The 24,494-nt window shown below is 40.7% G+C and overlaps 1 protein-coding gene across 14 annotated transcripts in view; it reads right to left on the reverse strand.

The window, feature by feature from the left end:
* The window catches only part of LOC108028703 (gamma-aminobutyric acid receptor subunit beta), a 35,343-nt gene that overhangs the window by 5,135 nt on the left and 5,714 nt on the right, over positions 1 to 24,494 (reverse strand). For 4 of the 14 annotated variants that reach the window (XM_017100656.3, XM_017100673.3, XM_017100663.3 and 1 more), the window contains exons 3-9: positions 18,183 to 18,280; positions 17,853 to 17,920; positions 11,315 to 11,541; positions 9,923 to 10,005; positions 6,694 to 6,831; positions 3,912 to 4,196; positions 97 to 731 (exon numbers count right to left, since the gene is read on the reverse strand). In XM_017100656.3, the coding sequence (XP_016956145.1) occupies positions 97 to 731; positions 3,912 to 4,196; positions 6,694 to 6,831; positions 9,923 to 10,005; positions 11,315 to 11,541; positions 17,853 to 17,920; positions 18,183 to 18,280 (1,534 nt within the window). Of the gene's footprint in view, positions 1 to 96; positions 732 to 3,911; positions 4,197 to 6,693; positions 6,832 to 8,265; positions 8,404 to 9,922; positions 10,006 to 11,314; positions 11,542 to 16,094; positions 16,163 to 17,852; positions 17,921 to 18,182; positions 18,281 to 24,494 lie in introns of all 14 variants that reach the window. The other 10 variants (XM_044095110.2, XM_017100762.3, XM_017100738.3 and 7 more) reach the window with 10 other exon arrangements.

The raw sequence follows: 24,494 nt of genomic DNA on the forward strand, positions 1-24,494 counted from the left end.
GATTAGGGAACCGGGATGGTGGGGGAAAAAATAGATTAGTTATGGATTCTGGACTTGGTAACCTTTTGTAATCGCCGCATCATGTACGATCTTTACCTTTACCTTTTTTACTTTCCCCGGATGCAGGAGATGGGCTGGGACCGCTGCCTCCGGATCGCCGCCGCCCTCGGGTGGTCCGCCCCCGCCGCCACCGCCTCCTCCACCGCCAGGCGGTCCGCCGCCCTGACCCGGACCCGGTCCATGCGATTGCGGACCACCGCGTCCGCCATTCACCGTATTCTCCAGCGTGCCACCCTTGGAATGGGCCTTGGGGTCGTGGACCTTGAATCTCACCTCCTGGAACAAGGGTCCCACTATCGAGCAACCGCGCGTACCAACGTTTTGTTGGATATTGGAAAAGCCGATTGGGCGGTTACTCACTGTTTGCTTGGGCGCATGCGGATGACCATGGCTGTGGGCGTGGTGTCCATGCCCGTGGCCATGCTCCGGTCCCATGCCCATGCCCACGCCCACGCCCATATTGACCCCGCCGCCGCCGCCGGGTCCGCCGGGTCCAACTCCGCCGGGTCCAACGCCTCCCACGCCCACATTGGCATTGGGATTCGGGTTCGCCTGCTGCTGGTTAGCCCCGTCGAGCTGTTGCTTTTTCTGCTCGGCTATCTTTTGGATCGCCATAAATCTTTGTTTTCGCATTTGAATTCGTTTTGCCATGTAGCCGACCGTGGCGTATTCTATTGATTGCGATACGATACGATAACGATTTTGGTTTTGGTTTTGATTTTGATATTCGATTTTTGATTTTTGAGTTTTGATTGAACAGATTGCGAATCGAATTTTCGGTCGTACAGATTTTGGAATTTGGGCGATGGACAGATTGTTTTTCGATTATTGATGGACGGTTTGGCATACGGTTGGTGGTTTTTTTGGGGGGTTTTGGGGGTTGATATGCGGATGCAGTTCGAGAATTCAAGAATTTTGTGGTCGTGGTCGATTGCCGCATGAAGTTCGGATGATATTTTTTGTAGTTGTAGTAGTAGTTGTCAGATATATAGTTGGATATATTGTAGCATAGTATAGTTGGGTAATTTGGTGCGGGTGGGTATCGGTTACGGTAACGGTTTCGGTTTCGATTTAATTTCGGATACAAGGAAAGACAAATAGAAAAACAAAAGAAATTTAATTTCCATGAAGAATTTTGTCATCAATTTCAGTTCATTTTATGCACAACGACTATAAGAGGTGGGCGGGGGATACAGATAGATAGAAGAGGGTGGATTCAGGGAGGGGGGTTGGTTTTCCGGGGGCTATACAGACTATAAGTAACATTTAGAGTCGTTTGGGGGCAGATATTGCAGTGTTTCTGGGTTTTTGGGGTAAGTGAAATCAAAAATTAAGGTGAATTTATTTTCGTATCTCCATTTTAGCCAGGCAAAGGAAAACTCGAATAAGCAAGTCTTGTGTGTGTGAGTGAGTTAGCAATATTCTAGAGAGACAGAGAAGGAGATAGAGCAATTGGAGTGTGTGTATGTGAGTGTTTGTATGGCTGTGTGAATGTCTCTAAATGAAAATGAGTGCGAGTGTGAGTGTCCGTGTTGGAGGTTGTTCTTGTTCTTGTTGTAGTTGTTTTGTTGTTTTTGTGAAATGAGTGGAAAAAGTCATTTGTAAGCCAAACGATTTATGTACACATTTATTCCTGCAGTTGAGACCATCATTCAAGGAAAATGTTCATGTGCGTGCCTTAAATGCAAATTCATTGAACAGGGTCGCCCGTTGTAAAGGACACGAAAATTTCCAGCGTTTTCAGCTGCTTTGTTCCAGGATTTCAGCTTCAACGTTATCATACTATCCTTGGGTATGTTACAGGTTCGGATTTCAATAGAGCGGTGTTTTGTGGGGGAGGGTTTCTCAAAAAGGGGTTTGTCATAGTAGTACGGGGGTCTTTGAAATCGCATACTCGCCAATGAAGGTGGATAGAACAGGGGCGGAACGGAATCAAGTAACGAGTAACGAGTAACTAGTAACGAGAGTACTTACCAGGAACGAGCTGGGAAACCAATCGCTGCAAATAGCCAATAGAACAAACAGAAAGCAGACTACGAATGATATCTTACCTAACCTCTGATGGGTTACTATCTGGGGCGATTTATTGTAATGTTTCTTGGCCACTTGGCAGTCTTCATGTCTGGGTCACCCCTTTAAATGACCCAAACTTGAGGGCTCCAAGTCGCAGAGACTCGCTCGTATCTCTCAGATACTTTTATGTTTTTCGGTCGCACATTCTTCGATTATCTTTTTTGCTATCGGGGGCTCTGTTGTCTCGAACTGTCTTCGGTGGGGGGCTGCGTCTTCTGGCTGTTGATCGACGACTTGTTGAACCATATTTACAGTGTTTTGTGTCTGTTCTTATTTTTTCGTACTTGTTTTTTGATTCAATTCAATCGCGAGTCAAGCCAGGTGTGGCGCAGGGCATGCTGGTTTCGTTTTTGATTGTTTTTGATGCGCTCCCTCTGTTATTTATTTAGTAAGAGATTTGTTTTTTGATCGTTCTACTCGTACCCTGGTTTGATTTTGATTTGATTTAGGTGCGTTGTTGTATTTTGTACATTTTTTCGGTTTGCGATTTTTGCTGCTTGCAGTTTTGCATTTTGGCGGAAGCTGGGCGTATATTGATATCTGGGTACCATTTCAGGTTGAAGTGTGTTCGAATTGCTCGTCTCGGGTGCTCGAACACAAACTCAACCTGAGTCGGCTCTTACAATAGATAGATAGATGATGGGCATATGCACGAGCTCGTGCATATGGAGAGGCTTTTTGAGGATGGTATTTGGTTTCTTTTTGTCGTTTTTGGCTGAAGCATGCTTCGATTCTAGGTGCGAGGTGCAAAACAGTTTTTGGGGGACAGGTGGGACGTTGGGGGTAAATTTTCGTGCCTTTACGCTCGATTCACAGGCGCGTATCTATGAATTTGCATACATTTTCTTTGGATGACAGTTTTTCTTTGTATTGAAAAATTAACAAGAACATACAAATACGAAAAAAGAGATTTGTTTCTTTTGGGTTTCTTTGCAGTTTCTTTTCTTTCTTATTTTTTTCTTTTCTTGCTGTTGTTGTTGCTGTTTGTTGGAGTTGTTGTTGTAGTTGTGGGTGTAAGTTGTTGCTTGAGAATTGTTTTAGTTGTTAGATAGTTAGAGAGAAAGTTAAAGTTAGCATTACGGCGGGGTCAGCACCGAAGCTTGAGATACATGTGTGGGGAAAATTTTGGAAAATTCTGAATATTAAAAAAGGAAATTACTACCGAATATGTGTAATTAAAAACATATTTCAAGCTTGTTTTACTCTGGTGTCCGACCCCTTTTACAGTGCCACAGGTGCAGTGCATTTCAGCATTTCCCTATGGATAGACTTTCTCGGGTCCTTTGGCTCCGTGGGAAATGTGAAATATTTTAAGTTTAGGTTTAAATAGATATTAAACTACTGTGGATTTGGGCAAAACTTAGCTGCTCTTTCGATTGGCCAGATTAGATATACAAGCTCAGTTAGAAATTTCTGAAGACGCAGATGGTTTTGCCGAGGAAACTAGTGTGACTATATCTTTTTTGGATGTATCTGCAAGATTGTTTTGCACAACGCTAAGCGTGGCACGGAAAGCTGGCAAAAGTGTGGGTTAGGTAACGTAAAACTGAAGGCTGGCACGCAACTTGGCCAGTTTATTCAAAATCAAAAGGGTAACGAAATCATAAGTTCGGAATCCATACAGATCCACTGCCTGTGAGTGTGAGAGTGTGTGTGTTTTCGGTGTGATAGAGATAGATAGAGAGTTAGATGGGGAAATTCGTTTTGCTAATGGGTTTTTCGGTTGCTTGGAATCGGTTCTGGGGCGGGGGGTAGTAGTTTGGTAGTTGTTTGTTTACCCAGTAGACTGGCAAAGACCATAACGAAGCATGTTCCCAGATAGACGTCAATCGACTTGACGTACGAAATCTTTGGCAGCGCTGCATTTGTTGACGACATCAAAGTGGTCATTGTCAACACGGTTGTCACACCGAGCGCCACACGCGCCGGCGTTGCATTGCGATTGAGCCAAAATGATACCCATGATATAATAACGATCAGTCCAGAGGGTATGTAGATTTGTATAAGGTAGTAGCCCATTGAGCGCACGAACTGAATTTCGCAGGCTAAACGCGAATAGTTGCCTGCCCGCGCCAATTGCGATTTAGGTTTCAATTATTTATTTCGGATTTTAATTTTAGTTTGTTCAGCGTGTTGTTGAAAAGGGAGAGAAAGAGAGTAGAGAAAGATACAAAAATTTTATTAGTACTTAGTTCGCTAAAATGTATTTAATTTGCAAATATTTACAAACAATATTGCTGGCAGAGTTGGCCAATCATCGATTTTTAGGTTCCAAATTTTTAAAATAATATTTGGATTACAAAGATTTTACATTAATTTATTCGATGTTTTGCCATCCCTTAGTAGTAGGTATTCATCACCAAAAATAAATCCACAAAAATTAGACAAGAACTTTAAAAGTAAACGTAACAGAAACTCTAAGAATATAATAAATAAATTAAGTATGAGCGCATTTTTATGTGAAATTATGACTGGCTGGCACCTTCCTGGAAATATTGTTAGTTTCGATCTGTACGACGCTTCGTTATCAGGCAGGCAATACTTCAATAAACATATATTCAGGTACTTAAATATGGGCTATAAACGAAATGGCAAATTTCAAGTCAAAGCTAAGGTCAAAAACTAAACTTGAAAAAATATTCTAGGCATTCCACATGTATCCTTGCAGAAGGAATATTTTTTGAGATACTTGTTACTTAATATACCAAGCGTTCTGCAAGGATGCCTTTGCTTCGACTAAACCGAAGCACATAATCGTTGTTATTAAGAGTTAGGAGTTAGTCATAAATACTGGAGGAGGAACAGAAGTGGCTTGCATTAGAGTAACTAAAACTGACCGCAAATCTCAAGAACAGAGGTAAATAAAACGAAAAGAAATATGAGTAGAGGCAGCTAGTCTAAGACCTAAGAGGAGCATTTGAATGGCCTGCAATTTGTGGCTATTTGTCTATAGTTATACTTATTTTTTGAGGATTTGGTAAAAGAAACTTTATAAGATGAGAGCATGCTTGGGAGGGCGTTTTGTAGTTTCGATATATATGTATATATATTTTTGTTGGATACTTTAAACTTGTTATATATAAATATATATATATTTAGTATGTATAAATGGTATTGAACTTTTCGTTGCAGTTCGTTCATTAATTTTGCAAATGTTTTAGTTATTTTTGCGTATGGGAGTTGATTGGAATTTTAATTGATGTTGCATAACTTTTTCGGTTTTGGATTTTAAAATTAATGCTTTTGTTGCAGTTGTTGTTCTTGATTTACAATACAGAAGGTTCGGTGTCGATTGTTTTTAGTTGTTGTTCGATTATGCTAATGAGTTTCGATAGCGTTTTAAATTACTGGTAAATACGTTTGTAGTTAGCTGATGTTGTTGGTAGTAAAAACTAATTTCGGTGACTAGTTAATAAAATTAGGTGTTCCGTGTGTGAGTGTGAGTATGAGTGTGTGGGTGTTGGCAGCTTAAAAAATTGGTTGATTATGTTGTAATAATGTCAGGCATAAATCAAAAGCATGATTTACTAAGAAAAAGCCATATTCATATTTGCTATATCGATTACTTTATATTCTCGTTTTTTTTTGCACAAGATTATTTTCACTTTGCTTGTTTGGTTTTATAATACAAAGGTCGCTAGGTGAATTGTTTTTCAATCTCATATTGATTTCTTTTTGATTTGGTTCGATTTTTGTCGCTTTTGGTTTGGCATGGCCAATGATGAAAATTGGGTTTGTTTGCTTCGTTCATTTTTTGCTTTTTGGTTTCTGTTCTTGTCGTGGTTCGCTGTAAAGTATGAACTTATGAGCGTTGAAATCAAGGCGGAATCAACTAAGATTTTGAAATAAAAGTAAGCAGAAAGGAAAATCATTTGATGAACGAACTAAATCGGAAAATCGTTGCTAGCTTGTAACATGCGTTGAATTTGCGTTTAAAGATATATGAACAGTATCCGGTAGGTACGAGTACGAGTACGAGTAAAAGTGGGAATATCAGGCCATGTCAGGCTGTCTAGACGCTAGACTATGAAGTGGGCTAATGTTGAATGCACTTGTAATATTGTAGTTATTTTAATTGTTAACGTTATTGCTTTGGTATTCGGTATGCTATGGATTAGATTAGTTGATGAAACAAACGCTAGCTAAAAGGAAAGTAAACGAGGTAAAAATCTTAGGATGCTTAACATGCATTTCCACGTCGGCTAACGAGCCTGCTTCCAGCTCAATCGCTCTGATTGAGCCAATCAGATGGCGCTTGAAGCAGGCTCTTCGATTCCGCCGACAGGTGGTAAGCCCAAGTTATGTGGCAAGCCTGTTTGTTTGAATTTGGAGAACTTTGTACAAAATGCTGCTTTCAAATTAGTTCGAATTCGAGAAACAAAGAACGAAGGAAATCATAGAACTTAGGAGCCTGAAGATTAGAATTGAATCGAAAACGTAAGATCAAAACGATATAGTTATATATTGTAGTTATATATAGATAAGTCATCAGCGGTATTATCGTAAATATATATAGTAAAAGTAAAGTTTTAAAGAAAACCGGTAACCGTCTACAGGTACCTGTGGTAAGACTGATTTCCATAGCTCTTTGCCGATGACCCAAGACCTTAAACTGGGGCAGCGAAACCTCACTCGAGACACCGACCGAGTTGGGGCCCTCGTTCCATTTATAGCGGATGTCACGCATCGTGTAGCCGACTATATATGGTGTATATAGTGGGTTGTAGTTCAAGTTGTTGTTGTTGTGTTTGCAGTTGCAATTTGTACAGTTTGGTGTTTGGTTTTCGGTTTTTGGGGGGTTTCGGTTTGGTTTTGTTGGGCGAGTTTATATTACAGTTGTTGTTGTTGTAGTTGTTGTTGTTGTTGGCACAGTTCGTTGGTGAGGTTGTCGTTGTTGTAGACGAAAAATATGCATAAAACAAAAAATACATTTCGTGAGACTATTAATAGGTTCTATTCTATAATAGAAAATTTCATAAACAATTAAATACAATTCGCTCGCAGTGTGTTTTTTCTATATTTGGCTTATCATTATTTATTCCGTTTTTGGTTGAACATTGTCGATTCGGTTGTTGCATTAATAGTCTCATTCAGAACTTGTCGCTTTAAGTGTTGTTCAAAAATATATTTTTTGATTTATTCCATCGAGAAGAAACTCTAAGAATATTAATGGTTGTTCGTATATTACAATTGCGCTAAAAATGCATTTTAATAGTTAGATTTCCATTGGCAAAGCGTAACTAGGATAAAGATTGAGGAGCTTTCAGTAGGCACGCTCTGGTTGACTTACAGCTACTGTTTGTTCTTATTGGCAGTAGTAGGATTGCTTACGACTAGAGAACTTATATATTATGGCATATCTAATTGTTTCGGTGTCAGAAATGGGTGCTCTTGTGTCTTCTGTTTTAAGGCTAAGGCTTTTACATTGTTCTCGGGCCTTGGCCCAAGTAGTTTCTTAGTTTTCATTAGCGTTTTAGTCGCTTTTGCCTACCCAAGCAAACGAAACTGGACTCTCTTGCTACTCGAAACGAACTGAAAGTGAAACGGAAACGGAAGTGGAGGAACCAGAAATCATAATCGCTGGCCCTAGCTAACGCTCACTACGTCACTAACTGCTGCTTTACTGATCGGTTAACCAAATAAAAGGATAAACAAATGAATAGAAGAATAGAGAATAAACAACAAATCAACGAGTAGTCACAACAGAGGTTAGTAGAGGACACTTCAAACACAATATATATATGTTTATATGTGGTTTAGATGGGAGGTTGGTTTCGATTGTATCTGGTTAGTAGCACAAGTTACGGTTAGCACTCGATAAAAAGAGTTATAGGCAAATATATGTATATATTGGTGAAGGAGAAGTAGAAGTAGACGGAAAAGAACGAAAAACTTTGGTTGGTTAGAGGTGCGTGTTTCGGTACTTGGATATGCGCTAACCCTTTTTGGAAACACAAAATCAAAATACGATTACGAAAATCCATTATGACAAACGCAAAACGGATAAAAGTTCATTGAAAAATGCTTGTCAAAAACAAAGGAAATGGTAATGTGATTATATTGATGTTACTTATTTTTTGCATATATAGATATATTTTTTGGTTGTTATGATTTTTTAATGTATGGGGGTACCTGTGGTTAGGTTTATTTCGGTCGCCCTCTGCCTGTGTCCCAAAACTCGGAACTGCGGTAGTTCGACCTCACTGCTCATGCCAACACTACTCAGTCCATCTCTCCAGAAATATCGGATATCGCGCATCGTGTAACCGACTTCATGTTGTTGAAGATCGTTGTTGTTGGATTGTTGTAGTTGTTGAGTAGTAGTTGTTGTAGTAGTAGTAGTTGTTGTTGTTGTTGCAAAAAGGGGGTTCAGTAGTTAATTAATTGATGTTATTGTTTGTTTGTTCTGTTTTGGGTTGGTGTTTGATGGTTTCTGGGACTTATGCACAGAGTACTTGACTCACACACTCGATGTTGTTTTCGAATATAAAATATCTTATAAATAGGGTGAGTGTGACTGTGGCATTGGAACCGATCTCTGTGACGGGTATTTTGACAAAGAAGTTCTAGACGTAAATGGTATTCGTATCGAACGTATATACAATATATAGATCTTAAGCAAAAGCGTGCTGTGTATGGGTTTTGACTTACAGTAGAGTAGTATGGTAGTAAACTTAGGCTAACAAGGGCTTGAGGGGAATAATTCGAGTTAAAGACAGAGGCAGAAAATATGTAGGTATCTTTTTCGGTTCACAAGGATCATCGTATACTATTCATGGGGCGGAGCCTTCTGCGGTTGCTGAAATTGAGAAGGCGACCGAAAACCAACCAATCTTCTGCATGATTTCAGCGCCATGATATTGTGAACTGTTGATAGTGATATTATATTGTTACTAATACTGGTTGATTGCTGTTGGGTAAGACATTCGGGTAGATGCAGATAATAATGCACATGAACTGGGTTTACATGTGGCACTTGAACTTTTATTTCGGGTGGTTCCAAAAAACAAACGTAAATGACCAAAAATATCTGGGGTGGAGAGGCTTGAACTATTTGAGTAACTGAATGAGTTGGTTGGTGGGGCGTGGGGACAAATTTTGATTGAACAAAATATGCACAATAAACTCAAAAGGGATATATTGGAAATAAAAATGTAATCTATTGAGAGCTAAGATGGCAAACAAATAACTTGTCGCCTAACCTCTGCCTGAAGACAATTTAATTGACGTAAATTCAATTCGATTTCCTGCTATTTGTGGCAGCATAATTGCTCTGTTCACAATTGTTCATATCAAAGGCGACTTAATTGCTTTTTCCTCAATCGAATTTGTGTGTGTGTGTTTTGTATCTGTGGCACTTAAATTTTACTCGCTTGCATTTTAATTGATTCGGTTTGGTTTGGTTTGGCTTGGTTTCTTTCACATAAGCTTGTTTTCGATTTTCTGCCCACACCGAACAAACAGCGCACGGCCTTTGCTTGAGAGTTGAGCTCGGCATTTCTGGAGTGGCCAAAACCGAGTGCAGATGGTGGCCAAGAGGTGCAGGCTACTGGCTAAGATAACAGGTATTTGCAAGGCTCTCGACAACACTGGATAATTGAGCAATTTTCTGGGCCGGGAAACACTTTATTTTGGCCACTCTCCTGCCGACATTCTGAATGAGTTGGTTTCTTGTTTCACATATTGCTTTGATCACATGGTTCATTGACAATTTTCACAATTTTATCTTCGTCATCACATCTTGTTATAATTATTTGGCTAAAATGCAGTGGTTAGTCAATGTACTTACAGCTTTCGATTTCAATGTGGCACAGCTGGCGATCCATGGGGAAATATTGTAGGTTCATCGGACACGATGCGGTAATAGTCAATCTAAGTGGGTTATTTCACATTTTTTGGTATTTGGGAAAGAGAGATTATACGATTAGTAGCGAATTCATGGGTAACCAGGTGCACATCAACAAACAAACGAGCAGAGGGTTCAAAAAATTACATTCTATATTATATACACACAACATTTACGAGGGGTTTGAGGGGGCTGGGGGCTTTCAAGTCATTACATATACAGAGCGAGTTCAATTGGATATGAGCTATTGTAATATATATTTGCTGCTGTTTGGTAAGTGAGAGATACTTTGAGTGGCAGTTGAGTTGTAGATAGTGAGGCGATTGGCTCTTACGCAGGGTTCAACATTATTTGGCTTACTTAGTTTGTCGTTGGTTTCATTAGTTAGTTGCTTACGGCTACGAAAACTAAACGCTACTCATACTTATTCGGTGGCTGTTGCTCTGCCTGCTGGGTTTTGTGGCGATTTTGGACAGATTCTTGTTTAAAGGTAGTAGAAAAAAGAGCGCCCAGTAGCCGAGCTACTGCGGCCAGTCGAACCTTTTTGCGGTGTCAAAAACACGTGAGACAGAAGGTACCTTCGATAGTCATGCAGTCCCTGCTTTTCGATGGTTTTGGTTCTTGATCTTGATACTTGATTCTTGTGGTTGTTGTGGGGGGAAATGCGTTGTATCTTTCATGAGCCACACAATTGGGGATGTCGAAGTGATGGATAGTATAGGTCCATCCTATCGATGGTATGATATGATCTATGTTTTTATCAGCCAATCGGGTGTTGTTACCATAACTAAAAATACAATTTCATAACGATTTCCTTTTAAAAGCCGATACAATCGATAAAATCGATAGCACCGACAGTACAATCGCACAGTTTGCACCTCTAACCGATGACTTTCATGAAATGTACAAATCATTTGAAGCTGCATCGCTCGAAATTGCCAACTTTCTTTCACTTTCACTTGCCAATTGAACTCACTTGATTAGTTTTAGTCGCTTGGAAGAAAACTGTTTTCGTTCTGTAGAAATTTTCCATTTTCAGTTAGATTTAGTAAATTACAACATCGATTTATACACACACAGAAAAAAAGTTAGTTGCAAAAAGGGCCAAAACGATAATGTTAACGATAGAGTAGAATGGTTGAAGTATATTTCTTTTTGGTTGTAGGTTGTTGGTTCTTGTTTGAGGTTGGTTTTAGTTCGGGTTTGTTTTGGTTGTAGGGTTAGTTGTAAAATAGTTAAATACACATACACATATACAGACAATTAAAAATGTTTATGTTCGCTTTCATTGAGAGCGTAGAGTTGGGGAGTTGCAGTAGTTGAGTTGGTTTTTACCTAATACTTCTTGTTATCGATCCAGAATGATGCACTCGTATGAACTCATTACTGGTTGTTGCAATGTGAAAATATGATTGTTTTTCATTTACAAAAAAGGTGTCAGGTACCCAAATATTCTTAATGAACTCTGATCCAACCGATAGTGTTTCTACACCAGGTCGTTTTCTATACGCTAAACGAGGATCGGTCCAAAATTGACGAAAGTAAAAATCCAATGTGAAGTCCTATTCAATTCACAATTCGATTCGACAAATTGGGGGAAAGGTAGCAGAAAGAGATTGAGAGGTTATTCATATTAGTAAAAGTTTGCAGTGAGCACTTACGCATCTAGTTAACTAAAAGACTAGTAACTAAAAGTTTTGTGTGTTTTTCAAAATTGATTTTTGATAAATGAAAAAAAATTCATAGGGAAATCGGTAGAGAGAATTTGTGAAAACTAGGCGGAAAGTTTTATTTCTTTTTTGGGCACAACAGATACACTTAACAAACACACAAAGAAAGAAACTTGCAAATGGAAACCAAGGAGAATTCATAACGTGCAACAATTTTCATAGAATTATCAATTTATACAGGACAGGACAGATGGGTCGTAATGGGGGTCTCCAGACAACATGCAAAACATCGAATTGAAACTTTATACAGCGTTTTCGGGGTGGAGAGATCTCCAAAATAACCGAAAAATAACTGAATCAAATAAAATCACTAAGCTTATGTACATTAGCAATACGGAGAAGGGGTCTCGGGATCTCGGGTAAGCATTTAAGTAGTACAGAAACCTCTCACAAATATTCGTATGGATTCGTTGCTGTGATTGTGAAGTAGCTTGGCGTTTTCTGGCTACCAAAAGGGGTTGTTGGGCTTTATATTACTAAACTACTGCGGCATCTATGGCAACAGGCTGGCAGGTTGTTATTTGTACGCTTTATACAGTATACAGTATACGGTTGGCTTTTTGGCTTGGCTAGGCTCTTTGTTTCAGCTGTTCTTGTTCTGCTTTTGTGCCTCGAAGCTAAGCGTTTTGGGCTACGATTGGATTGTTTAGAGCCGGAGTCGATTGGGGGATTGGATTGGATTGCTTGGGACTGGATTGTAAAACGACAAACGAATTGCCTGTGTTTGCTCTGTATCTGTGTGTGTATCTCTTTGTGGGGGGCTGACTGTGTGTGTACTATGTTTTTTAGGGGATGGGGACAACTACTCGAGTTGTTTCTCTCAGTCTTGCATATCATTATCTTCAAGCGCGTCACGTGGCCGACAAGGAACCAAAAATTAAACGGAAAAGCATGTAAATGTAAATGTTAAAGGTAAATGCAAATGCAAATGTAATAATAATAGTAGTTGTTGTAGCTGTTGTAGTAGTAGCAGGTAATAACATTTGTAAGTAGTTATAAATATTTATAGGGCGCACTCTGCTTGCTTTTTGGGTACTTTGCCGGTACTTTAACGCACGCCGAGAGGTGCTAGCTGGTACATATGTGTGTCTACATGGCGTATACGTATTTTCTATATGGCTACGTGTTTTATTTATGATGCGAAAATTGCACACGCTTCTCGGTGGGTTGCCTGCAATCTTCTCCTGGCCTTATTCTAGCAGATTTGGTTTCCACTCGGCTTCTGGCACGCCCAAAACACAAAAACTCAAACACAAAACTGGACTTAAGAACGAATCAAAACTCAAGCGTAACCGAAAAACTGAAATAAAATCTCGTGTGGATTATGCAATTTTCATAACTCTTTGGGTTGGTGGGGTTGTTGGCTTGCAAAAAAGGGTTCTGGGGGTCAACCTGGATTTTTTGGTACTTTTGTATCCTTGGCACACACATAAAACCAACTCTAGGTACAAATACTTATGGCATGGCGGTATTTATAGATGGTTCTCAATTAACCCCAAACGTGAGCGGTTCTATCGAGTTGTTTGTTTTATTTTTATATATCTCTTTATAGTATACCATTTACAATTTACATATGTATAGACATGTGTGTGTGTGGCGTATGTATATGAGCTCCTTGTTACACAATGTTTTTTCGCTGGCTTTTTGGTTGTAACCTCATGTCATGTTGATTTTAACTGCCTCGCTGCTCGCCTGAGTTTGGATTGAATTGGACGGGTTGTCTTTCGTAAATTTGTCACAGTTTTTACAGAGAAACAAAATTGAGTTGGAAAGTTTATCGTTTAAATAGGTTTTGTTCTCAAATTTAACTTTCTAATTAACTTTAAAAATTGATCAATACAAATTTATTAAAAAGATATCATTTAAAAAAAGTTTATCATTTAAAAAGTATTACAGTTCCCTTAAAGTTTATTATGAAAATGTTTATTTATTTGTTATACTTTTCTTTGTTATACTTTATTTTTATAAAAATCAACATTTATAATTTAATATGTGTAATGTTCTTGAATAGTAAGCATAGTAGCAAGCATTGTTGATGGTAAGAGATGTCATTATCTTTTCCTTCATATTATTATTAAACAAAAGTCCTAGTTCAATCATGTTTATTATAACCTGTGATTTCAGTAGACGTAATTTCTTTCTGGACTATTTTTTCTCAGTGTACTTGTATCTGCTACTGTGTCTATGTGTGTGTACGCGTGTTGTTCTTCTTGTTTCGGTTTGGCATTGGCTCAGTTTATTTTTGAATTATTTTCATTAGCAGCGTGGCAATTCTGTTATTTTACCGGGTCGCAAAATGTGGAAATGAAAAATTGTCATGTAAGGAATGATCGGGCTGAAAATGAAATTGTTGTTGTTGCTCTTGCTGTTGTTGCTGATATCCTGGTTAACGTGTTTTCTTAGCTGGATTGTTTACGGCAGTATATTCGTGTTTACGTTCGTGTTGGGCATGTTATTTTCGCATAAATTGATTGCCAAAGCCAAACGGTGCGATTGTGTTGGTTGAACTGTGTCATACGAATATTTCCTTAAGGCGAAAACGGTGATGGTGTGTTTTTAAATGTGTTTGCAGCAGAAGTGCAGCAAAATTCGTGTGTCTGTGTAGGTGAATTCCTATAATGTGCAATTTTTGAAACTTTTCCAACAAAATCTTTAGAGTACTTGGGAATTTTCGTGTGCGCCAATTGAGGTGATTATCTTCCATCTGTCAGATGCTCTCTTTTTGTCACACTCAATGATACTGTTGTTATATGAGAGACGATTAAAATTAAACCAAAATAATGATAGCCCATAGTCCTGTAATTTGATATTATATTTTAGGCAAATTTACCCCAAAGACTAGAAGTTTATTAAATGATTTTAAAAAGCTCTTTAAAATACAGTCAAATCACTCAACCAATAAGAACGTGCGACGTACAGAAAATGGATAATTTTATAGTTATTTTTAGAAAGCATATTAAAATCCAATATTAATTTAAAGAGAGATATAAATTTAGAATATAATGAAAATTAACTAGGAATTCTGAATTTTTCTTTCCGAAAGAGTGAAATCAAGGAAAACGAAAACACAGAAACAGGCATAATGAGTAGTCCCTTGTACGAGTAGGCTAAGTCCATATATCGTTGACGAACACATCGACACCGAGCTTGATTATATGCTATATATGCTGTGTGGATTATGATATTCATTCATATTCATCTTGTTAACAAATACGCATGCGCGCAGCCTCTGTCAATGCGGCCGCTGTGATTAATTTGGTTTTAGTATTTGCATTTGACCAGATCACAACAAACAGAATGACGGTTATAATGGAGTATAGGTATAGGATTGATATATGAACATGGCATAAATATCTCTCGTTTCTCTGAAGGGGTCGAAGGCTGGGGAGGGGGAGGCCCATCATAGTGTCAGTGTGTATGTGGGTGTGGAATGGATGAACGTTGGCCATGTACTCGACGGGGCGATAAATAAGGATTTATACAGCAATTAGATTGATTGACTTTATCGCAGTGGCTGCTGCTATCCATGAGAATGCCGAAATGGAGAGATGCGATGGCAAATGGCAAAAAAAATGAAGCGGAACAAATGGAAATGGCATTTCAAAGCGTCAAAGTTGAGAAAAAGATAGAGATAGCGAGAGTGTGGGCGAAAGAGAGAGCAGCACTCGGTCTGGACTCAAAGAGTAGCATCAAAGTGTGTACAATTTTGGGGAAATTTCAATGTAAGTACGTTTGTTTTCGGTTTGCATTGTTCTGGCCGAGAAGCTTTTGTTTTGGAAAGGAACAACAAACAATTTGCGAACATCATGGCCTATTGCTTAACATTGAAACGATAAACACAAAACGAATATGCAACATTGGACCTTAATAGTTGGCAATAGTTAACATTGCAATAACGATTCGTTTCACACAACACTTAATTGGCAGAACTTGTATATTTATATTGGTATATTGGTATAAAGATATTGGTTTGCAGTTGGCTTGCCAATGGTCGAAACAAACACAATCTTAAGTGAACCAAAGTAATTGTAATGAATTTGTATGTCTCCAGCCAATTAGCGAAATTAAAAGGATAACAAATGCTAGGACACAAAATGAGCTTTAAGCAACAGAGACAGACATAGAGAAAGAGATAAACATATATAGTAAAGGAGACAGAGATATTTATAGAGAGAGATAGAGAGAGCGAGAGATAGTTACAGGTAAGAGGTAGAGACTGAGAGAAATTAAGAAGTATACGAGTAGATTTATGAATTTTTTTGTTTGCTTTACCAAAAAAAAGAAGAAGGAACTTTTGTTTTGTATCTGTGGTAAATTGTATTTTTGTTGTATTTTTATTATTTTGTATTTTTTTGTATTTTTGGCATATATTTTTACGTATGTACCATGAGAACTTCCGAAACCGAACTGATACTGAGGACATACATTGTGACGCCAACCTCCACAGGGGGACCTGCAACATATACACACACACGGATTGATGGAATTTTCATTTTGCGTTTGGTATGGTTATACTGTAGTTATACTGTAGTTGTTGTTGTACTGTAGTTAGTTCATGTGAGATGTGGCTTAAACCCAAAAAATTGTACATGAGAACTGAAACACACACACAGCGGTACGGAACGAGTAACAATTGTCAATGGACGCAGTACGTTGACACATTTTCGTTGCCTACTTCCGGGCGCCCCTTCCTCGGGCTCGTCGGGTGCTCTTTAATTTCCATTAGCAAAATTAAATATTAAGGTACGGTTAACACTTAATTGGCAAGCGGTGTGCATTGCAGTTGTGTTTTTGCTATCTATTTGTTTTTAACTAAATTTGTGTTTGATGCTTTTGCTTTCGCTTTTGCTTCTGTTCATTGCACGCGCCGAATGAAAACCAAATCAGTTCGCTACTCGATGTTGTATCTTTTGTATCATGTATTTTCAGCTATACGAAAAAGGGTTGCAGTAGCTCAAGGAACAAAAAAGGATTTGAAAAACAAAGGCGCCTATTAAATAAATATTTAGTGGTCTATTTGGTTTTAGCGGATTCACACACCATTTTCGTTTGCATTGCTTATTTAGAAAGAGATTGATTTGTTTGTGGGTGGTATTGCGATTTGGCAGCAGTTGGGTTGGGAAATTTATCTTGAAGCTGGTTATGAGTTTTATGTGGGCCTACGAAAAAGAAGAAGAAGTCAAAAAACAATACGCATGAAGTGAGAGGCAAGAGTTTTGCTTGGAATGTGACGGGGTTTCAAGATTCGGAAGGGTTGAAATGTTGATGGATTGTTTGTTACTGTGGCTGTTGTCGTGTGTGTGTGAGGTTTTCTTTTTACTTTTGGGTAATTTCGATGTGCTTGGCCAATTAGACATACACAAACACACACAGAGGTAAAAGTAGGGGTGAGCACAGAAGAAAGTCATTTTGTAGAGCTTAAGGAACATAAAAAGCTTTTGCCAATCGTTGGTTTTGATGGTTCGAGAGTTGACATTTAGTTTACAATGTGTTGGCGATGTGAGAAAAATATCGTGGCAAGTACTGTAACTTTGGGCCCTAAAAACTCTTGGCTTTCTGGGTTTGTATGGCTCGTCAGCTCCTAACACAGACCTGGGCTAGAGTATTCATTTCGGGAAATGAATGCGAAATTGTTGGAAAGAAACACTAAAACACAGCGGCTATAAAACGAAACTAAACATTCGGAAGAGTTAGAGCTTGAGAGATTCGGTACCAAAAGGGTAACTGAAAAGGAAATAATACCGGATAAATAGAAGGAAACACAATAGGTACGGGTGTGGATAAGATTCGCAAATAACGCTTTCAACTGGTGTACTTTGGTCAACGGTTAGAAATAATAGATTGTTCTATCTATATGAAAGAGTGTTCGGAGAGATAGTTCATACAAAGCAAAACAGTTGAATCAGTTGGTAGTACCACGGAAATCAGGAAATCAGAAAATCAAGACATGTGTGTGTGAGAGCAACAAACTAATGCGTTTAGTGGTACGGTAATCAAATGAAAACTCGAAAGAAAACTCCAACAACAAAGACCAAAGACAGAGAGATGGAGTTAGGAGTAGATAGATAAGTAGAGATAGATAGATAGAATGCGAGAGAGCGCTTAACGATAATAGAAAGGTACAAAGTTCAATTAGTTTGTACCATTTTCACTTCTGAGAGCGAGCTGATCGATAGCACATACATGGTGACTCCGACTTCGACAGGAGGTCCTGCAAACACGTATGTTATAGTAGGTGTTACATAGCTACATGGTACGGATATGTATAAAGGGTTAGTCTAGTGTTATGGCTCTCGGCTCCGAGATCCTAGGTCCCACTGCGCCTCAACCTCCCTACATACTTTGCATACATTTCGGATACCGGGCTGTGCCCCCGTTTGCATTTCGTTCAAGTCGCGTTGCGTTTTGGGTTTGCTCTTTAGCTGGGTAAGTGTGGCTAGATAGGTGGGGTGTCCGGATATTGGTCTACTTACCACCGTAATTGGGTCTTACTCTTTTGTCGTAACTAACACTAAAGGAGTCGAGTATAGCGGATATGTTTACGTCACCCAGCATGCTGCCACCGCCAGTTCTGCAAGGAGAGTGTGTATTTCTTTATTAGTGAAGGATTATTAATAAAAGTACTCAGGCAGATAAAACTTTTAATTAAACGAGATATCAAAGGAGATAATTAGGTGTGTAAGACAGCCATCATTCATGCTCCTACGTCAATCGTAGTTTGCATACAAAGCGGCATTGTATCTCGTGGCAAGAGAAGGTATTGATAAACTTAGTGCAGCTGTATTGGGGGCGAGTGCCTGCTTGCCGGGGGAATTTGTTGCTGTGCATCATTTCCATATGGAGCGTTCAGCGTTTCCTGGAAAAGCGGCTGACAGTCGACACAGACATTGCGACTCGGCGGTCGTTGCAGGTTAAGTGCTCATGTGGCACTCTGTGTGGGTGTGCCACTTTCGCTTTATGCGGCATCAAGTGCGCCCCCAACACGAGCGTTTGTATGTAATATTTATTGCATGTGCCTGGCAATGAAGGCACAAACATACGCCAGTTGCCAGTTGCCAGTTGCCAGTCACCAGTCGCCAGGCACTTCAATGCCTGTTTATTTGCGTCTATTCTACGCTAAACTGTGCTATTAAAGCGCGTTTGTTGTTATTCCAACTCTGCGAAAGCCATTGGATACACAGCTCTCGGGACACGGAGCCCAGGACCCTGGTCGCAGGCCTCAGGAACCCGGGGTCCCCGGAGCAGTGTGTGCTGGTGAGCAAAATCACAATTTAATAAAAGTTGCGCCTGCAAATAAACAGAAACCCGACTTTTGTCTCCCGATGTGCGCCTGCGCGTTTTCCGGGCCTCACTGTCTCTTTTTGGGCTTTCGTATATCCTGTTTGCCTTCCTCTTGTATCGGTATTAATATATAATACATATATATATGGGGAGTATTTCATCCAATTTGCACATTGGCATGTCAATTGTTGTGGCTGATTTGCTGATTTGATGCGATTTTAATTTTTCAGCTCCCCAAAGTTGGGCATAATTTTTGTAATCAAGCCTGGGCGTGCCGCGGCCCACACTTTCTCTCGCCACTTTCTCTCCCCAGGCTCTCGTCCTCTTCCCTGATTTCCTCTCTGGCTTCACTTGAGCTTTAACCCAAGTCGATGGCGGGCCATTGTGTATACGCAGCGTGGGCATCAAAGCGAAAGCCGACGGCAGAAATGGCAGCCTATTTATAAGTGTGTGTATGAAAATATCCGGGGAGTGCGAGCCCCGTTCTATGCGGTTTTATTTTTCGGGGCCCCTGGTCTGATGTTGATAATGAAAAAGTTTTGATTGCTATTTGATTTGAGTTTTTGATTGGGCTCGTGTGTGGCTGTGAGTGTGTACCAAGCTGCGTATGCGCAATGTTCATTGTTACAGGTTTCGGGTTACGGGTTACGGTTACTGGCTCCAACACTTTCCGCCTCTCGCCGCGTGGCCATTAAAGTTTAATTTATGCACTGCTGCTACTTTTGCTGGCAGGTGCTGTCAATAAGTTTTTGACAGGCTGCAATAAAAATTACTTGAAGGACGCGCCAAAAACTTTCCAACTGCTCCGCTTGAGCCGCTCCCAAGGCGGAACGTGGCGTATACGTAATATGCAAATGTGCTCCTGCCTCGGCTAAGTGAAACTAATATTATGCCCCACGTATTGTCAAATAATTTATGCAGCCCCAGTTGGTGAGTGTGTGTGTGTGGGTTAGTGTGTGTGGCATGCTTGTCGTTAAGTGCACTAGAAAATGTCAATAGGTCGTACTTGAGGCGTCAAATATTTGCCTATTGATCGAGGGCAACTAAAGAGCACAAAAATACGGGAGGAGCCCCGTCTCGAGTTGGCAGTCACCAGAAGTGCCGCCGAACAAAAGGCTACACGGAAAGATAAACTTATAAAGTTCTATTAAATGTATATAGACATCCCAAATTTTAAATTCGCCTATAACCTTTTGTACGAGATTAAAAATAGAACAAATAAAAAGGCGTTTATTTTTCTTTTACTTTTTGTTTAAAATCATTTTAAATTGGGTCTAAAAGTATGGAACAATATATTATGTCAGAAATTTCCAGTACAAAATGGCGAATGAATATGTTTTGAATTTAAAGCATACTTTTAGGCATAATAGAGTTAAAGGATTTCACAATGCCAGTGGTATTTGCGGCGTGCAACATTACGTATTTTGTAATTTTTCAATATTCTTAGAAGCTTAAAATCTAACATCTCTAATCCTTAAAATATTCATGATAGTTAAATTGCCCAATTGCCGATGCATTTGCTCTGTGTAAGTGCACATTTGTGCAGCCTGCAATTAGCCGCTTGCACGTAAGTGGGTAACAATTTCTGTTTTTCCAGCCAGCTCTCGAGGCGGCCAAGTGACTGGGGCAATAAAGGAGCAACAACTGGGGGTAGCAGCTGGGCCGGCTGAGGGAACAGGACCAGAAATGGGACCAGAAACAGGACCAGAATCAGGACCAAAACCGTAGCGCTAACAAAACCAAAATGCAAAGTCATGCGCACGACAGCCAGGCCCAAAACGTGTCGCCTCAAGTGCCACGCCATCTTATCGCTGGCCACAGTTTGTTGCCTTATCTTGAGGCGCTGCACGTTTGCCACATGTACATGGGTACATGTATAGGTATGTGGCACGAGTGTATATCTGTGTGGGTGGGTGTGGCTGGTCAGCGTGCCAGTGTGTGTGTGCTCTCGCAGAGCTGTGGGAAATATTGTCGTTATTATTTGTTGTCGTTCTCGCTGTCGCTGTCGTTTTTAGTGGCACTTTGAGTGCCAGCCATTACGTATACGCTGCGTTGGACACGCGCCATTGCATAAATTCAAGTGAAACGTTAAAACAAAGCGGAAATGCGAAAACTACTAGCAAATATTATCTTTCTTTTAGCGTTTTCGCAGTCTTTGTCTTCATCTCCGCTGTCTCCGCTCTCCCATTTCCCATTTCCCACTTCCCCGGCTTTCCCGCTTTCCTGCTTACCACCCTGCGAGGACCTCGTCCTGACAGCTGCAGGGACTGAGGCAAACGCCTACGCCGAGATAAGCAAAAGTTGGTTTAGGCCTTTCTGCTGCGCAGTAAAACACTCGGGCAAAATCACTATGGGTCGCCCAGCCTCCATCTGCCAGATTTCAGCCCCCTTTTTTCTCGAGGGCGAAGTGTGAGTAAGCGTTTTTTAATAAAGTGATAACTTGATGCCTGACAGCCGCCTGACAGTCGCTAAAAATAAACACATCCGCTTAATAAGCCAGCCAGCCAGCTCCCGGGACACACAGGAAAGCCGCTCGGACATGGAAACATTAACTATTACGAGCTGGCCCAGCAGTTGAGCCACGCCCCTCTTTATGGACTTGTTAAAGCCAATTTCAGACACACTGGGAATAGCTTAAGTATACCCACAATGGGTCGTAGGTGGGGATTGGCCCATATATTTTATACGTTATGATCGGAGGTGTTCTGTAAGTCTCCAGATTTCACCAACGTTGTGAACACGTTTAAGATACAAGAAAAGTGCTTTGATTTAAAAGTACATGTTTATTTTTGCTTAGGCATATGGTTTTTTAGTTCTAGTTGTAACCATACACCTACATTAAACCCATATTATGGCTAAGTTCTGGGTATGAAATTATTCAGTGAATAATACTTCTGAATAAATTCATTGTACTTACGACTTTAAAATATATTATTGCATACTTTCAGATACCTAGTGATTTATGTAGCTCCCAGTAGAACTACATTTTAAAGATTTAAAAACTGTAGTACCTCAGCAGCAATGCAATATTTTATTTGGAAAATAGCATAAGAACATGTTGACATTTGCCAACAGAAGCATTTTATTCCATTTAGATGCAAGTAAAAAAAGGCATTTTTCCAATTTCGCCTTTCTTCGAATTTGCACTCGGCTTGCTGGGAAAGATTGCTTGGCCTTTTGATTAAATTAAACCCAATCCCCAAATTCGAACTTATGCGCCAGCTGAGCGGACGAGGTGAGGAAAATGCATAAAAAATTGAATTGCATTGGCGAGAGTCCTTGACATTTTGCAAAATGAACAGGCGATGGCGATGGCGATGGCTAAGGATATCTCTCGCCTCCAGGCGGGCCAATAAAAATAGTTGCCGGCTCCGAATTGTATTTGCCGGGGCAAATGTGAAAAAAATTAGACCTGCCTTGTCGGGGCTTTATTAAATATTTGAAAAGCAGATGGAGGCAGCAGTGGAAGTGGAATGGAATGGCGATTGGCAAAACACAAGCTCGGAAAAGGCACACAGACAGAAGGAGGCTGCTGGCCTGCCTGCCTGCCTGGCGTTTGTAGATATTTTCAATCATACTCAAAATGTGAAGGAACAACAATTTACGCTCAATGACACTCGACGGCGAGCTGTTGACGCTGCCTGCCACCGCCTCGTACCCCATGCCCCGTGCCGTATGCCCCATGATGCAGCTGGCAAGCTGAAATAGTGGGTCTCCCTGTTGGACGCGAACCCTGGTGGTCTTGCCTTTGTCGCTGCCACTTTGGCATTATCTGCTATCAATAAATTCCCAGTGAAGTGGGCACTTGTGTGGCAAGTGGAGCACAACGGGGCAGCCCGACGGGGGCCAGCCCAGCAGCCCATGCCGCACAGGAAGTGGCAGCGTGTAAAGTGAGCAAACTGTGTCGCTCTGGCCTTTAACCTTTTGCCTGGGCCCGGGATTGGACTGGGGATTGGGGCAAGGAGACAAGCAGGCAAGGAGGCAAGGAGGCTAGGAGGCCCTGGGACTTTGACTCGGCAAGGCTGTCATTTTGTGTTGCATACTTTGTGGCGGCGCCTGTGCAATGTTGCATGAAAAAGTAGCGTAAACTTTGCTCCGCTGAATGTGTGCCTTTTCCTTTGCCGTTTGCTGTTTTGGCCCAAATAAAGGACACACACAGGCACAGCTGTGCCTTGGAGTCGCTTGACTTTTGCCGTCTCTCTTAACGCCACGACATTTTCGATTTTGGACTTCTTGTTACGCTACATAAGCCCATATAACGTATAAAGTATGAAGTATAAGCCATCATGCCACATAGCGTGTATCTCCGTGTCCTCGTCTGCGTGCCCAGCACGCGATCGTGTAATCCTATAAACGTGCATTTGTACTTGAGTCCTATTCTCAGTCGCATTCGGATTCGGCATCGGATTTGGATTCGGTACAGGATTCGGTTACAGAGTTTCGTAGCTCGCCGTGGCCCCCATTTGACTTGCCTAATTTGCCAGGTTGCCATGTTATGCAAATGTTTGTGGCTCCTCTGTGTAGCGCCTAAATATTTACTAATGAGCGCTAACCCAAAAAGGAAAAAAAGCGAAAAAAGTAGGGAAATGGGCGGCAGGCAGTGCCAACCAGAGCTCGGGCTCTGCATAATTTGTGTGATTAAGTTGACAGAACGCCACAGTAGCTGACAACTAATGCCACAATTGCGGCAATTTCTTTGCGTTGTCCGAATGTGTTGTATGCGGTTGCGGTGGCTTTCCTGTCCACGTATCCTGTCCCCAGGGTAACAGCGGGTGTATTGGTTCAGCGGCTGCCCCGCTGACAGCTGACAACTGTCAGTTGGATATGAGTGTGTGTGCGGAGGGGGTCCTTTCGAATCCTTGCACAAGGCTTTCCAAAAGCAAACATAAACATCGCTGGCCCGCCAACGTTGACGGGTGAGTAATTACAAGACCATCGAGTGGCAGTTGTCATTTTTCAGTCGCTCCCTGCCTGCCATTTTAATGACTGCCACATGCAAATGTGACAATGACGATGTAGATACGAACTCGGACTCCGCTGTGGAGTGGCCTAATAAATGACCGTGCACTTAGTCAAACTGCCCGGCGAGCAGTTCAACATTTATTCACTGCCAGGTCAAGCTGGCTGTCATTCAGCCTAATTAGCGCAGGGCAGCAAAAAGTTTTTTAAGCGCATTTTGCAGCAAAATGATTTGAATAATCATAAATTACCATGAATTATGGGCCCCACGTTGGGCGCCACAAACACACGCATAGCACGCACCTGCCGCCTGGGGGCTGGTTACTGCAGCAAAGTGTCAGAGTGGCCGAAAACAAATTTATTGTTATTATAACTACTGCCAACTGTAGTTTTTCTTTGTTCGCCTCCGTGCCGAGTGTTCCGAAAATGGGGAGGTGCCCTGGTGGCCATGCTAACCATTATTTGGCCATAATTTAATGCGAATTAGAGGCGAGCTCGGCCCTCTATGATGTTATTAGCCTAATTGATAGTTGTAAATGTCACTA

Source organism: Drosophila biarmipes, chromosome 3L (genome assembly GCF_025231255.1).
Source record: "Drosophila biarmipes strain raj3 chromosome 3L, RU_DBia_V1.1, whole genome shotgun sequence".
In the NCBI taxonomy this organism is placed as follows: domain Eukaryota; kingdom Metazoa; phylum Arthropoda; class Insecta; order Diptera; family Drosophilidae; genus Drosophila; species Drosophila biarmipes.